Below are 14,796 nucleotides of genomic sequence, written 5' to 3'. Positions count from 1 at the left end.
TCATTCTTTTCTCTGTGTGTGTGCCTAGTCGTTCAATCCTGTATGACTCTTTGCAACCCCATGGACTGTAGCCCCCCCGCTCCAAGCTCCTCTGTCCATGGGAATTCTCCAGGCAAGAATACTGGAGTGGATCGCCGTGCCCTTCTCCAGGGGATCTTCCTGACCCAGGAATCGAACCAAGGTCTCCGGCATTGCAGGCAGATTCTTTACCAGCTAAGCTACCAGGGAAGCCCTTTTCTCTCTATCAACTGGGTAATATCAAGACATTTGTTTTCAAGTTTGAAGATTCTTTCTTGTGTTTGATTGAGCTTATTGTCAAATTTCAATATCAATTGCATTTTAAATTTCATTTATTTATTTTTCAGTTACAGAATTTCTGTTCAGTTGCTTTTATAATTTCTTTTTTACTTATCAGCTACTTGTTTTGTTCAGGTATTGTTTTTCCTGATACTATTGAATTATGTGTGTCCTCTTTAATCTCACTGGACTTCCTGAAAATAATTATTTTGAATTATTTCCTGGTAACTCATAGATTTCATTTTTGGGGGGTCAGTTACTAAAAAATTATTGTGTTCCTTTGGTAACACAATAGTTGTCTCTGCCCAGAGGGAACTGTCACATTTCTAGCCTTTGTGGACTCACTTTATTGGGAAAAGACTTTCACCTAAAGCTGGCTGTGAGAGAAATGAATGAGTGAGGCGTCATATCTGTTCCTCGGAGTGGATGGCTGCATAATCTCTGTGTGGCTATCACACAGATCAGCATCTGTGAAGACTGCATGGGTCTTCAGTGACCAAGGCTACAGAGATAGTTCTTGATGGTTGCAGTGGTAACTAGAGCTGTTGGGGTCCTTGGCAGTGAAGTCTGCTGGCATCCTACTGCTGGGGATCTCCACCTTGGTCCATGACACATAGTTGTAACTGAGGAGATCCTTCTTGGCACCAGGTACAATGTAGTGCACTGAGAGTGGCAGTGAAGCAAAGGTCCTAAAATTATGTTCATGTGTAACTACTATACAGCCTTGGCCCTGATGTGCAACAGTACATGCTGGAGCAGCGGTGTCAGAGTCAGGTACAAGCGTGTACAGATTTGTGATAGAACTTAGATGTCTGGCTGGTGTGCTTCAGTGACTTGCAAGGGGAAGGGGTGGGTGCAGCAGTGGTAAAGGGCCTGAGGTGACAGGGCACAGTAGTCGCTTAGGCAGAGGGGACTGAATGCTATAGTAGCCCAGCCTGAGGATGGTGCATCAAAATTCCAAAACTTATGCCAGGGGAAGTCTCAGAGCAGCACGATCCAGGGATGGCATGTTAAAGCCAATGTCAGGACGCAGGGGGTGAGGCACAGAAAAGCAGTGGTGTGGCCCCCATAACAGTCAATCAAACTCTGACTTAGAATCCAACATGGGGGTTTAGAACAGCCTGGTTACTGGTCAAGGACATGACTGCAAGTACAAGATGAGGTCTACAGTGGTAGCAGCATGTCCCCAGTTTTGCAGTGGTTGTTTAGTCAGCCTGTTGTGTCCGACTCTTGTGACCCCATGGACTATAGCCTGCCAGTCTCCTCTGTCCATGGGATTTCCCAGGCAAGAATAGTGGAAAGTTTGCCATTTCCTTCTCCAGGGGATCTTCGCAACCCAGGGATCGACCATGTCTCCCAATTTGCAGGTGGATTTTTTACCAGCAGAGCTGCCAGGGAAGCCCAACGCCAGTTATACCAGGAAAAGAACTGGCTTGGAACCTGGGGGTGGGCTGCAGTGCAGCAGCTCCTCTCACATACACCACAAGGCTTGTGGCATCCCAATCAGAAAAGGCCAGGCACAGGACTGACAGGGCCCCAGGAGTCAGGTCCCACCCCAGGGACAGTTCCAGCCTCGGGAAAGACACAGCAGCAAAGACGCAGCAGCTCTGTGGCTGGACTCAGAGTTAGAGAAGACTGTGGAAGTCCTCAGTAACACAGGCTGGAAACACCTATGATAGTGAGGCTTGCTGGTCTTTTCTGACACTACTCTTCCCCATGCAGGGAACTTACTCTGACAGAATCTCTGCTGGTGCCAAGCTGTCCTGAACTCCTTGTGCTCAATCGCTCAGTGATGTCCAACTTGGTGCAACCCCATGGACTAAAGCCCACAAGGCTCCTCTGCTCATGGAATTTTCCAGTCAAAATTATTGGAGTGATTTGCTGTTTTTCACTCCAGGGGATCTTCCCAAACAGGGATTGAACCCATGTCTCTTGCATCTCCTGCATTGGCAGAGGGGTTCTTTCTACCACTGAGCCGCCTGAAAGTGAAAGTAGCTCAGTCATGTCCAGCTGTTTGCGACCCCATGTACTATACAGTCCATGAAATTCTCCAGGCTAGAATACCTTATTCTGGCCGTTCCCTTCTCTAGGGACCTTCCCAACTCAGAGATTGAACCCGGGTCTCTCACGTTGCAGGTGGATTCTTTACTGAGCCACCTAGGAAGTCCAAATACTACACTTGATCTTAGCCACAAGACCCAGAATCTCTGAACTGGAGGATGGGGTAATGCAGGTAAAATCAGCCCCACATTTTCTATATGACCACTCTCAGTTTTCAATCATGCCAGGTTTCTGTTGCTTCTTCATTATAGTCCAGAGCTTTCCCAACATATTGTTCACTATCGGACATGACTGAGTGACTTCACTATTTGTAGTTTTTGCTATTTCTCTGTGGGAGATACAAGTGTTGCAACTTTCAAATGGTCTATCTTGCTGTGTGCATGCATGCTAAGTTGCTTCAGTCATGTTTGACTCTTTGCAACCCTAGGGACCATAACCCATCACCTTAACTCTAACTCTGATTGAAGGAGACTGCAGACATTCACTTGCTACAGTTTTCAGGCTAGTTTTGTCTCTTACATAACAGTGGATTTGCATGTATAAACTCATCGACTTTTAGATCAGTGACAGCGCTGACAATACTGAACACACTGTATAACCTAGAAGTGTTTTACTCTTTGCCCTTTCACTTGCTTTCCACTCCTGTTGACAATTAATATAATGTACTTAGTTGAGTTGCATTATGTTATAAATATATAAACTCCCATATTATAAATCAGGAATTATACTTTAACTTCCTGTTTGATTTCTCCTTTTATATATGCATGAGCACTGGTGAAAGAATGCAGTAATAGTTGCAGGAGCAAAAAGTCTATGAAGTGGCTCTCATTTCTGGTACTGCAACAGATGACTTGCTACTTTAGCTCTAGAAGTTGTGGAAAGGTGCTGGTTTCGCCAATGGAATACAGTCATTGAATGAATATGAAAACAGTTCTGGATGAACTTGTCAGGAGGGTTCATGAGGTGACTCTTCTGACACCTCCAACTTCCATTCTTGTTGATCCCAATGAATCATCTCCTATTAAATATGAGACTTTTCCTCTGGCTAAAGGAGCCTGGCAGTTTGCAGTCCATGGAGTCCCAAAGAGTCAGACATGACTGAGTAACTAAGCACAGCACACAGCACATTGTAAGAATTTTATCAAGCATTTGGTCAGCATGTGGACATATCTGGCAAAAGATTTCTTTTGGACACATTTTTCATTAGTAAGAAGTTTATACTGGGAATTTTTTGATGTTTTTAAGGATCTCTGTAAAGATGTTGTTCCTAACAAGTGACTTATGACAAAACACAGGAATCAGGTTTAACATTGTTCTTGCAGATGCCATTGGATCCTGTGGGGAGCTTCTCACTGAGATACCTAGAGTATCTTTATTTGTAAAATCTCTGCTTCTTGTATGGTGATTCAGTGGAAAAGATTAGTGGAAAACTTCCATTCTTATCATCTTATGTACCTGTTATGTTGTCTGAATTAGTCGTCATATGACATTCAGGGAGAGGGTCAAAAACCATTGTACTTTATTTTGATTTTTGGTTGAAATGTTTAATGAGAACACATGGAGTAAGTTTTACAGTGAAATACTAGGTAAGTCCTGTTTTTAGTTGGTAGCATGAAATCTTATTTTTTCTAGTTCGTTTGAAAGTGAATTCTCATAAAGTCACAGAAACTTGTCTCCTCTAAGTAAAATAAGGAAATGAAAATGCAAAATGATTCAGCAAACTCATAAATATTATGGAAACTTTTATGGAATACTGCAAGTAGAACCCTGTGTTCCGTTACTGGCATAGAACACTTCAGGAAGTCATAAACCACAATATCAATGATTAAGACTTCTCCAAAAAATTATATATCTACCTTACTAAACTTCTTTTTTTTTAATTTAGAAAGCATCACTAGAAAACTCGTAAATTTTTTGATTAACGAAGACACGTATATTGAAGAGTCCCACAGATATTTGTAGCAATAGTATCTAGGTAGCACTTAGAAACTATTCCTACTTGTTTGTTCCTACTTTTTCCTACTTGTAGCTCAGTTTTCTTATTATATTACACTACATTGTATATTATGGGTTCCCAAGGTGGTACTAGTGATAAAGAATCTTAATCAAGGAGACTTAAGAGACGTGGATTCAATCCTTAGGTCAAGAAGATCCCCTAGAGGAGGGCATGACAGGGTTCAGCAAACTCATAAATATTATGGAAAAATTTATGAAATACTGAAAGTAGAACCCTGTGTTCCATTACTAGTATAGAGCATTCCAGGAAGCCATAAACAACCATTGAAGGATTAAGACTTCTCCAAGCAATTATATATCTGCCTTACTAAACTTCAGTATCTGCCTTCATAAACTTCAGTGTCTACCTTACTAATACTCCAGTATTCTTGCCTAGATAATCCAAAGGACAGAGCAGCCTAGAGAACGACTAGGTCCACAGGCTCACAGAGAGTCAGACATGACAGAAGCGATTTAGCACGCATACATGAGTATTGCATACTATACGTGCACAGACGTATTTGCTTTATCAAAAAACAGACACTTTGAAACATCTTTGGCCAAAACATTCCAAGCCTTTTCACAAAAATTGCCTAATACATGCATATGACAAGACAGTCATTTCATCAAAGATTTGATTTTGTTTTTTCTTTCAGGAAGACCCACTACAACATTTGAGATAATGAGGAAAGCAGAAACATGACTCATCTTGGCACCTATTGGAATTTAGAATTTCCTCTCTCAGTGCTACCAAATTTTGAGTTTATTGGAGGCCTTCTCTGTAAACCTGCCAGATCTCTGCCTCTCTGGATTTATTTCTCCACTGATCTCCAGTAGCACACTGGGCACCTACTGACCTGGAGAGGCCATCTTTCAGTGTCCTATCTTTTTGCCTTTGCATACTGTTCATGGGGTTCTCAAGGCAAGAATCCTGAAGTGATTTGCCATTCCATTCTCCAGTGGACCACATTTTGTCAGAACTCCCCACCATGATCCATCTGACTTGGGTGGCCATACACAGCATGGCTCATAGTTTCATTGAATTAGACAAGTAAGAAACTATTACTTAGCTTTTAGAAGAAAATTCTGACACACCACACAACAGAGATGAATTTTACTCTAAATGAAATAAGCTAGTCCAGAAAGACAAGTACAAGAAGAGTCCAGAGTATCCAGCCTAGTCAAATTTGTAGACACATAAAGCAGAGTGATGGCTGCCAGAGGCTGAGGAAAGAGGAAATTGTAGTTTCTTAATGACATAGACTTCAATTTTTGCCAGATCAAAAAGTTCTGGTGATTGGTTTCACTATATGAATACACTTAATGCTACTGAAGCATAACTTTAGGAATGATTAAGATGGCAATATCTTTTAAAAAGCTACAATTCTAATGATTCTAGAATATATCCAGTTTTCTCTCTTTAGGTGCTTATTTAATTTATATGCAGAGTACATCATGAGAAACGCTGGGCTGGAAGAAGCACAGGCTGGAATCAAGATTGCCGGGAGAATTATCAATAACCTTGGATACACAGATGACACTATCCTTATGGCAGAAAGTGAAGAGGAACTCAAAAGCCTCTTGATGAAAGTGAAAGTGGAGAGTGAAAAAGTTGGCTTAAAGCTCAACATTCAGAAAACGAAGATCATGGCATCTGGTCCCATCATTTCATGGGAAACAGATGGGGAAACAGTGGAAACAGTGTCAGGCTTTATTTTGGGGGGCTCCAAAATCACTGCAGATGGTGACTGCAGCCATGAAACTAAAAGACACTTACTCCTTGGAAGGAAAGTTCTGACCAACCTAGATAGCATATTCAAAAGCAGAGACATTACTTTGCCAACTAAGGTCTGTCTAACGAAGGCTATGGTTTTTCCTGTGGTCATGTATGGATGTGAGAGTTGGACTGTGAAGAAGGTTGAGTGCCGAAGAACTGTTGCTTTTGAACTGTGGTGTTGGAGAAGACTCTTGAGAGTCCCTTGGACTGCAAGGAGATCCAACCAGTCCATTCTGAAGGAGATCAACCCTGGGATTTCTTTGGAAGAAATGATGCTAAAGCTGAAACTCCAGGTCTTTGGCCACCTCATGCAAAGAGTTGACTCAATGGAAAAGACTCTGATGCTGGGAGGGATTGGGGGCAGGAGGAGAAGGGGACGACAGAGCATGAGATAGCTGGATGGCATCTCTGACTCGATGGACACAAGTCTGAGTGAACTCCGGGCGTTGGTAATGGACAGGGAGGCCTGGCATGCTGCGATTCATTGGGTCTCAAAGAGTTGGATACGACTGAGCGACTGAACTGAACTGAGCTGAGATGTTTGGAGCAATCTTTTCAATATGTTAGCTATGCTGTTGTTCCTTTGTGATGAAGTGTCTTGCTGATCTTGTTTGCAACGCCAGTTTTCTTGCCATTCATACAGCTCACACTGTTCGCTGAACCCAGGGTAGGCAAGGCACCAGTTAAGAGCCTGGAAGGAGAATCAGGGAGCCACAGTAACTGCAGACAGGTTTACTGTCTCATGACTGGCACGACAGCCATAACACAGCTTCTCTCCTGGCTGATGCAGTACCTGTAGCAGCAGCCATAACATAACCATAACCTAGCCTTAACATAATCTCATGTAACATAACCATGGGTCACACCAGTGTAGCCCCAGTGCAGCAGCAGTGAGGGCTTTCATGGTGAAGCTCCGACAGGTCTACTGCACAAAGCAGCCCATGACCAGTAAGTACCTCGTGATATGCACATGCAGTCCTACATCTGTTACAGATCTCATCTCTTACGTAACATTGCAGACTCATTGTTTACAGAACATTGGTGAGAGCGCATGAGAGCATGGGGCAAGAGGCCCTGACTAGAGTCATCTTGTTAATTTCCCCACATGAAGCCAATTTTTTTTTCCACAGGCAGTGAAAGTTTTCCCAAGCTCTGGAGAAAAAGACATTGTGGTGTTTTCTTTGGAGTCAATGGTTATCAACAGAAGAAAGGGCCAATATGATTGCATCAGCTCTTGCTCAGATTCCACAAAAGGTAAGCAAAGTAATTTAATAGTGGAAAAATATTTAATGAGTCACTTAAATAATATAAAAGGTGTGATTACAGACAATTTCTGCAAGAAAGGTAAATTATTATGATAACTCCAACTTCACTCAAACATTTATAAAAACCAAAATATATATGACAAGTGCTACAGTGGTGTGATCACTCACCTAAAGCCAGACATCTTGGAATGTGAAGTCAAGTGGGCCTTAGAAAGCATCACTATGAACAACGTTAGTGGAAGTGATGGAATTCCAGTTGAGCTGTTTCAAATCCTGAGATGATGCTGTGAAAGTGCTGCTCTCATTATGCCAGCAAATTTGGAAAACTCAACAGTGGCCACAGGACTGGAAAAGGTTAGTTTGCATTCCAATCCAAAAGAAAGGCAATGCCAAAAAATGCTCAAACTACTGCACAATTACACTCATCTCACATGCTAGTAAAGAAATACTCAAAATTCTCCAACCCAGGCTTCAGAGAAATGTGAACTGTGAACTTCCAGATGTTCAAGCTGGATTTAGAAAAGGCAGAGGAACAGTGATCAAATTGCCAATATCTGAGGAAAAGGCAATGTCACCCCCACTCCAGCACTCTTGCCTGGAAAATCCCATGGACACAGGAGCCTGGTGGGCCACAGTCCATGGGGTCGCTAAGAGTTGGACACAACTGAGTGACTTCACTTTCACTTTTCACTTTCATGCATTGGAGAAGGAAATGGCAACACACTCCAGTATTCTTGCCTGGAGAATCCCAGGGATACGGGAGCCTTATGGGCTGCTCTATGGGGTCTATATGGTCACATAGTCGGACACAACTGAAGCGACTTAGCACCAGTGGATCATGGGAAAAGCAAGAGAGGTCTAGAAAAACATCTATTTCTCCTTTATTGACTATGCCAAAGCCTTTGACTGTGTGGATCACAGGAAACTGTGGAAAATTCTGAAAAAGAAGGGAATACCAGACCACCTGACCTGCCTCTTGAGAAACCTGTATGCAGGTCAGGAAGCAACAGTTAGAACTGGACATGGAACAACAGACTGGTTCCAAATAGGAAAAGGAGTACATCAAGGCTGTATATTATCACCCTGCTTATTTAACTTACATACAGAGTACATCATGAGAAACGCTGGGCTGGAAGAAGCACAAGCTGGTACCAAGCAAGATAGCTGGAAGAAATACCAATAACCTCAGATATGCAGATGACACCACCCTTTTGGCAGAAAGTGAAGAGGAACTCAAAAGCCTCTTGATGAAAGTGAAAGAGGAGAGTGAAAAAGTTGGCTTAAAGCTCAACATTCAGAAAATGAAGATCATGGCATCTGGTCCCATCACTTCATGGGAAATAGATGGGGAAACAGGGGAAACAGTGTCAGACTTTATTTTGAGGGGGCTCCAAAATCACTGCAGATGGTGATTGCAGCCATGAAATTAAGAGACGCTTACTCCTTGGAAGGAAAGTTATGACCAACCTAGATAGCATATTCAAAAGCAGAGACATAACTTTGCCAACAAAGGTCCATCTAGTCAAGGCTGCGGTTTTTCCTGTGGTCATATATGGATGTGAGAGTTGGACTGTGAAGAAAGCTGAGTGCTGAAGAATTGATGCTTTTGAACTGGGGTGTTGAAGAAAACTCTTGAGAGTCCCTGGGACTGTAAGCAGATCCAACCAGTACATCCTAAAGGAGACCAGTCCTAGGTGTTCACTGGAAGGATTGATGCTGAAGCTGAAACTCCAGTACTTTGGTCACCTCATGCGAAGAGTTGACTCATTGGAAAAGACCCTGATGCTGGGAAGGATTGGGGGCAGAAGGAGAAGGGGATGACAGAGGATGAGATGGCTGGATGGTATCACAACGCCATGGACATGAGTTTGAGTAAAGTCAAGGTGTTGGTGAAGGGCAGGGAGGCCTGGAGTGCTGCGATTCATGGGGTCCTGAAGAGTCGGACATGACTGAGCAACTGAACTGATTGACTGATGGTAGTTTAGAGTATCTTTTATTAACAATACTTTGGATTAACATTATCAAAATGGAACACATCTAAGAGATCCAGTATGAATTTTGATATTATAATAGGGTTGTGGGCAGGAAAATAAACCATCAAATTCTGCTTTGTCATTTGTTCCTTTTCATTGAAGGACTCTTGAGGACACAGTAAACATACAATTATTCTCCTGTTAAATTTTAACAGTAAGTGCAGTAGCACAGAGACATTATGCAACAGTGATAAGTCTGGAATGCATCGTACAGACTGTGCTTGCCAGATAATCCTGACCCCTTTCATTTCCCCTAAATTTTAAAGTAGCCCTATCAGTGTACTTTGCAGGGTGCTATTCAGAGAACGGATGGTCAGGGCTCCTTAAGAGACCTCCAGATCCCATCCAGACACAGTGACTTAGAGAAAGAGAAACATCAGCCTCCCTGGTGACTTGGTCCTGACAAAGTCTGAATCAGGAAGCTCGAAGAGAAGGCAGGGTCCTGCCCTTAAGTAAGCTCTGTGCGTGGTAAGGTCTGGCCCTTAATGGACTCTGCTTCTAACCTGTCACTTTGCTCCTTCTGACTGAGGAGGGAGAGGGACTGTAGGAAGGAATCAAGCATAAGGAAAGTGGCATGGAAAAGATTCAGCAGCTTCTTTCTCCATAAAATAGAGTGGTACCTTATTTTCTAATACATAAAATTCCCCTGAGGTCTTTGGATATTTTGAACTACTTTTATAATTTGCTCTCTGATATTGTGATCTTCTCCTAATGACCTATGCTGTTTCTTTGCTATCAGACTACTAACTTTGCTATCAGACTTACTTTACATTTCCAGAGCAAATAGAGGTTAAACACTATAAATTATAATCCAGTGCATGAGAATTGATTGGGAATTCCAAAATCTGTACCTTACTTTTGTACTGGGCATAGAAACTACAGATTGACACTGTCACTCCTTTGTGGTTCATTGTTAAAGTGTTCATGGTCAGCTGAATAAATTTTATTATCACAAAGTTGGAACTTTTTCAACAGTTTATTGATACTTATAAATTACAAAAAAAGGCTTCCTTTATAAATGTAAACATCATTTGCCTATGCCATCATGTGTGAATGGTCATGATTATATTCCATAGCTGACTGAATATGGTAATAAGTATGTAAAATGTAACTATTCCTACTGATGTCAGTGCATTAATAGTTATCGTTGCTTATGATCACGCATCCTTTCTTCCTTACATGCCATACGGAAGACATTTAATGTTATCTTTTAATCTCTTGAATCCTAATGCTATAACTTTAAACTAATTGAATAAGGTTTTTTTTTTTTACCCTAACAGGTTCTATGGACATACGATGGCAAAAAGCCAGACACCTTAGGACCCAGTATTTGCCTGTATAACTGAATTCCCCCAGAATGACCTTCTTGGTAAATATTGGCAGAACAAATCCTAAAAACATGATTAACAGCTGAGCAGAGTGATAGTACTTCAATAGGAAACAAACTAATCAAGTGTTTATTATTAAGACATTCAGAAAGAAAATTTACTTCTGTGTTTTTACTCCCAACACTAGAGGGGAGAAGGAGAACATATCATAGTTGGCACTGTATTATACATTGGTCATATCCCTTATGCCCCAAATTAAAATATCTTCATTTTGCCTGTAATTGCTTCTAACAGTGAGTGGCTTAATGGGTTATTGTTCTACCTCTGAATGCTTTCCTTACACCTATTGGTTCTCCTGTGTTCGAGCATTTTAAATACTACTGATAAATAATAGCTCCTTATTTATTACCAGTGACTCTCCATTTTCTACAGAAATAAAATCCATAATCATTTCCATGAAGAGGTAGCATATTTTTTAATAAAATGAAGATTCTCTTTTCTTTGGTTCCACAGTTACTACCATTACCCTCTCTGTGATTTTGACACCATTCTGATCAAATTAAATGACTTCCTTAATCTTTTAGAGAATATATTTCTGAATGCCCCCTTTGCCGGGGTCCAGCCCCGGTGGATCCAGGGAATTCGTAGGGTGGACGGTGTTGGCGTGGAAAGACTTGTTTATTTATTAATATAAGATTAGATTAAGAAACTATAGTGTAGTAAGAAGATTAAGTGGAGGAAGAGGGCTGAATAGCTTGGTTTACACGGAAGGCCAATAAAATTCCAGACAAGGAATTTGCACCATCTACGTTGGGCCGCCGGCGCCCGCTTGAATATCTAAGGGTGCCTTGCCTTAAGCTCCCTTTCGTGCGAGTCTTAACAGCCAGGGCAAGTAAGTAGACCTGGCGAGCCTCCGCGCCCCAGGTGGAGATTCAGCCTGAAGTTAAAGTGAAGAGCAGAGAGACGGAAAGGGAGAGAAGAAGAAAGAGAGAGAAAGACACGGGGGGAGCCAGAGCCCCAAGAAACCAGGCCGAGAGACTAGTTCGAGAAACTGGTCTGAGAAACTGGCCCGAGAAGCTGGTCCGAGAAGCTGGCCCCATCCTTTATTGTTCAGAAGGCCTTTTATACTTTTGATAAAACACGGAGATCAGTGGGTAACACAAAATTATGTAGCGTTTGCAGCTCAGACTCTTTCTATACATCATTTTGTATACAAAAGGTCTCAGGTGATTTACATTATCTTCTGGCCAAGAGGCTTGTTAACACTTTTTGGCTCTCTTCCTTAATGAATGTTAATTTTGTTTCCCCTGAAGTGTTTTTCTTTAATCTGCATCTCCTTAAAGCATTAAAGTTACATCTCTATAGAACAAAGGTGCAGTGGGTTATAACAAAGAAGGTACTTAACTCAAAGATCTAATGTTGCTAATACCAGGTCTACTACTTGTTTTTCTATATACCAACTATATCTAAAAATAAAGGATATGAAAATTTGGCAGCAAGCATTGACTCAACAAATGAAACCTTTAATCAGTCCTATTCTAAAGATTTTGACTCCTCGGAAGCCCCTACGTTCCTAGGATGTTTTAAGCTTCCTGTGCCTCCTGTGGTCAGGAGGCCTCAAACAATCACATGCGCAGCTGTAGGAGTCCTGCAGGCAGGCTAGAAAGCCATCAGAGGGTTTTTTGGATTGAAACACTCTTTCAAATGCAGAAGACTAAAGCCCTGAATTGACTTTTTCCAGAAAATGTCAGAAGAGTGGAAAAGCAGAGCACAAAAGCTGGCAGATTTTTGTTGGGATACATGCTTAGGAATTTCCAGAGGGGTCCCTGAAGTCTGAGCACGCCTTGAGTATGTCAGCTTCCTTCCTCATGACCTTGTCACGGGTGGGATTCCTCACACTGGCTCCCGGCACCCCTCTTTGTGCATATGTGGTTTCTTTTACCCAGAGTATTATTTGAGCTGTTCTTCTGCCAATCTTGAATTCACTTGTGAAATCCAAGTGACAAAGCACTTCTTTCATAAAGTCTTCACTTATCTCTCCAGCAGACAGGAGTTTCCGGCTGTGAGTTCTGAAAGCAATTTAAATGTAGTTTCCTGTGTGTAACCATCTGTTATCTTAAAAACATTGCTTTTTACAGTGCCTTATAAGGCCCATACCTTGTTTTATTCTGAATTATTATTAATAATTGTACTGAATATCACTCAATGCTAGATCATCCAAAAACCAAAGGCTTTATAACTCATGGTGGAACCACCAGCACTTACAAGGCCATCTGCTGTGAGATCCCTATGGTGGGCTTTCCTATGTTTACTGATCAACCTGATAACATCACCTGATGGCCCACAGCATACCAGGCTTCCCTGTCCTTCACCATCTCCCAGAGTTTGCTCACACTCATGTCCATTGGGTCAGTGATGCTATCTAACCATCTCATCTTCTGTCGTCTCCTTCTGTTTTAACTGCCCACTGTCATCAGTAGGCAGATCATTCAGACAAAATAATCAATATGGCAATAGTGATCATAAATTATAGAATTGACCAGTCAAACTTAATTGATATCTTTAGAATTAATATATTGCTCTAAAAAAATCAACACACATCTTCAGTCTTTGCAAACTGCAGGATTTCTGCTACTTTTCCATTTTAGTCCAGAACTTTCCCAAAATAATCTACATTGGTTTGAAGTTGGTCGTTTATTGTTTTTCCTGTTTCTGTGAGGGAAACAATTGTTGTGACCTCATAACCCTCCATCTTGTTGATGTCACCTTATCTCTAATTCTGTGTCAAAGTGACTGCAGACATAAGAGCCTCTCACTTGCTATTGTTTTACACTAGTTAGTCTTCTTTCTCATAGAATATAATTGGTGTGTGTGTACAAGATGGGTGACAGCACTGACAAATCAATACTAAACACACTGTATAATCTCGAAACGTTCTGCACTTTGCCTTTTCACTTGATTTCCACATCTGCTGACTATTCATGTAATCTACTTTTTTAAGGAATAGGAGTTATAATTTAACTTCTGGTTGATGACTTCTGGATATAAGCCTGAGCAATAGCAAAAGTTTACAGTAATTATTTTTAAAGGACTGCATATGAGCAAGATGTCTATGAAAAGACTCTCGCTTCTGCTGCTGCTACAGCTGACTTGTTGCTTTAGCGGTGGGAGTTGTGGAAAGGTGCTGGTGTGGCCGGTGGAATTTAGTCACTGGATGAATATAAAGACAATTCTGGACGAACTTGTCACGAGGGGTCATGAGGTGACTGTTCTGATATCTTCAGCTTCCACTATTCCTAATTCCAGCAAACCATCTACTATGAGATTTGAGACTTTTCCTGTATCTTTAACAAAAAGTGATTATGAGAATTTTATAGAACGTCTTCTTGAGGAATGGACATACGCGGCGAAAGGTTCCTTTTGGTCCTATTTGTCAACAGTGAAAAGTTTATTTTGGGAATTTTTTGATACTGCTCTAAGTATGTGTAAAGACGCTGTTTCCAACAAGAAATTAATGACAGAACTACAGGAATCAAGGTTTGATATCCTTATTGCAGATGCCGTTGGACCCTGTGGTGAACTGCTGGCTGAATTACTTAAAATACCATTCGTGTACAGTCATTACACCTCACCTGGCCATATAATTGAAAGGAATAGTGGAAGACTTCCATTTCCACCATCTTATGTACCTGTTATGATTTCAGAATTAAGTGATCGCATGACATTCCTGGAGAGGGTCAAAAATATGTTTTACACACTTTATTTTGACCTTTTCTTCACAGCATACAACGATAAGAAGTGGAATCAGTTTTACAGTGAAGTACTAGGTAAGTTGGGCTTCCTGATAGCTCAGTGGTAGAGAATCTACCTGCCAAGGCAGGAGACACAGGTTTGATCCTTTGGTCAGAAAGATCCCTTGGAAAAGGAAATGGCATTCCATTCCAGTGTTTTTGCCTGGGAAATCCCATGGACAGAGAAGCCTGTTGGGCTTTAGTCCACGGAGTTGAAAAGAGTCAGTTATCACTTAGCAGCGAAACGAC

General features: G+C 41.5%; 1 protein-coding gene and 2 pseudogenes across 3 annotated transcripts in view; all 3 read left to right on the top strand.

Annotated features, from left to right (window-relative positions):
- The first annotated feature begins 3,171 nt into the window (after positions 1 to 3,171).
- On the top strand, positions 3,172 to 3,886 carry LOC121819788 (UDP-glucuronosyltransferase 2B4-like; annotated as a pseudogene).
- A 3,146-nt stretch (positions 3,887 to 7,032) lies between these two features.
- LOC121819787 (UDP-glucuronosyltransferase 2B31-like) lies at positions 7,033 to 13,422 on the top strand (annotated as a pseudogene).
- LOC114112219 (UDP-glucuronosyltransferase 2B18-like) overlaps positions 9,717 to 14,796 on the top strand; it is a 30,757-nt gene continuing 25,677 nt past the window's right edge. Inside the window, exons 1-2 of one of the 3 annotated variants that reach the window (XM_060417158.1) lie at positions 9,717 to 9,896; positions 14,539 to 14,583. Coding sequence is in view for 1 of the 3 variants with exons in the window: in XM_042251473.2 (XP_042107407.1) it covers positions 13,854 to 14,583 (730 nt within the window). In the remaining 2 variants the exon portion in view is untranslated. Of the gene's footprint in view, positions 14,584 to 14,796 lie in introns of all 3 variants that reach the window. The other 2 variants (XM_042251474.1, XM_042251473.2) reach the window with 2 other exon arrangements.

Source organism: Ovis aries, chromosome 6, assembly GCF_016772045.2.
Source record: "Ovis aries strain OAR_USU_Benz2616 breed Rambouillet chromosome 6, ARS-UI_Ramb_v3.0, whole genome shotgun sequence".
In the NCBI taxonomy this organism is placed as follows: Eukaryota; Metazoa; Chordata; class Mammalia; order Artiodactyla; family Bovidae; genus Ovis; species Ovis aries.
This window is presented reverse-complemented; position numbering and strand designations above follow the sequence as displayed.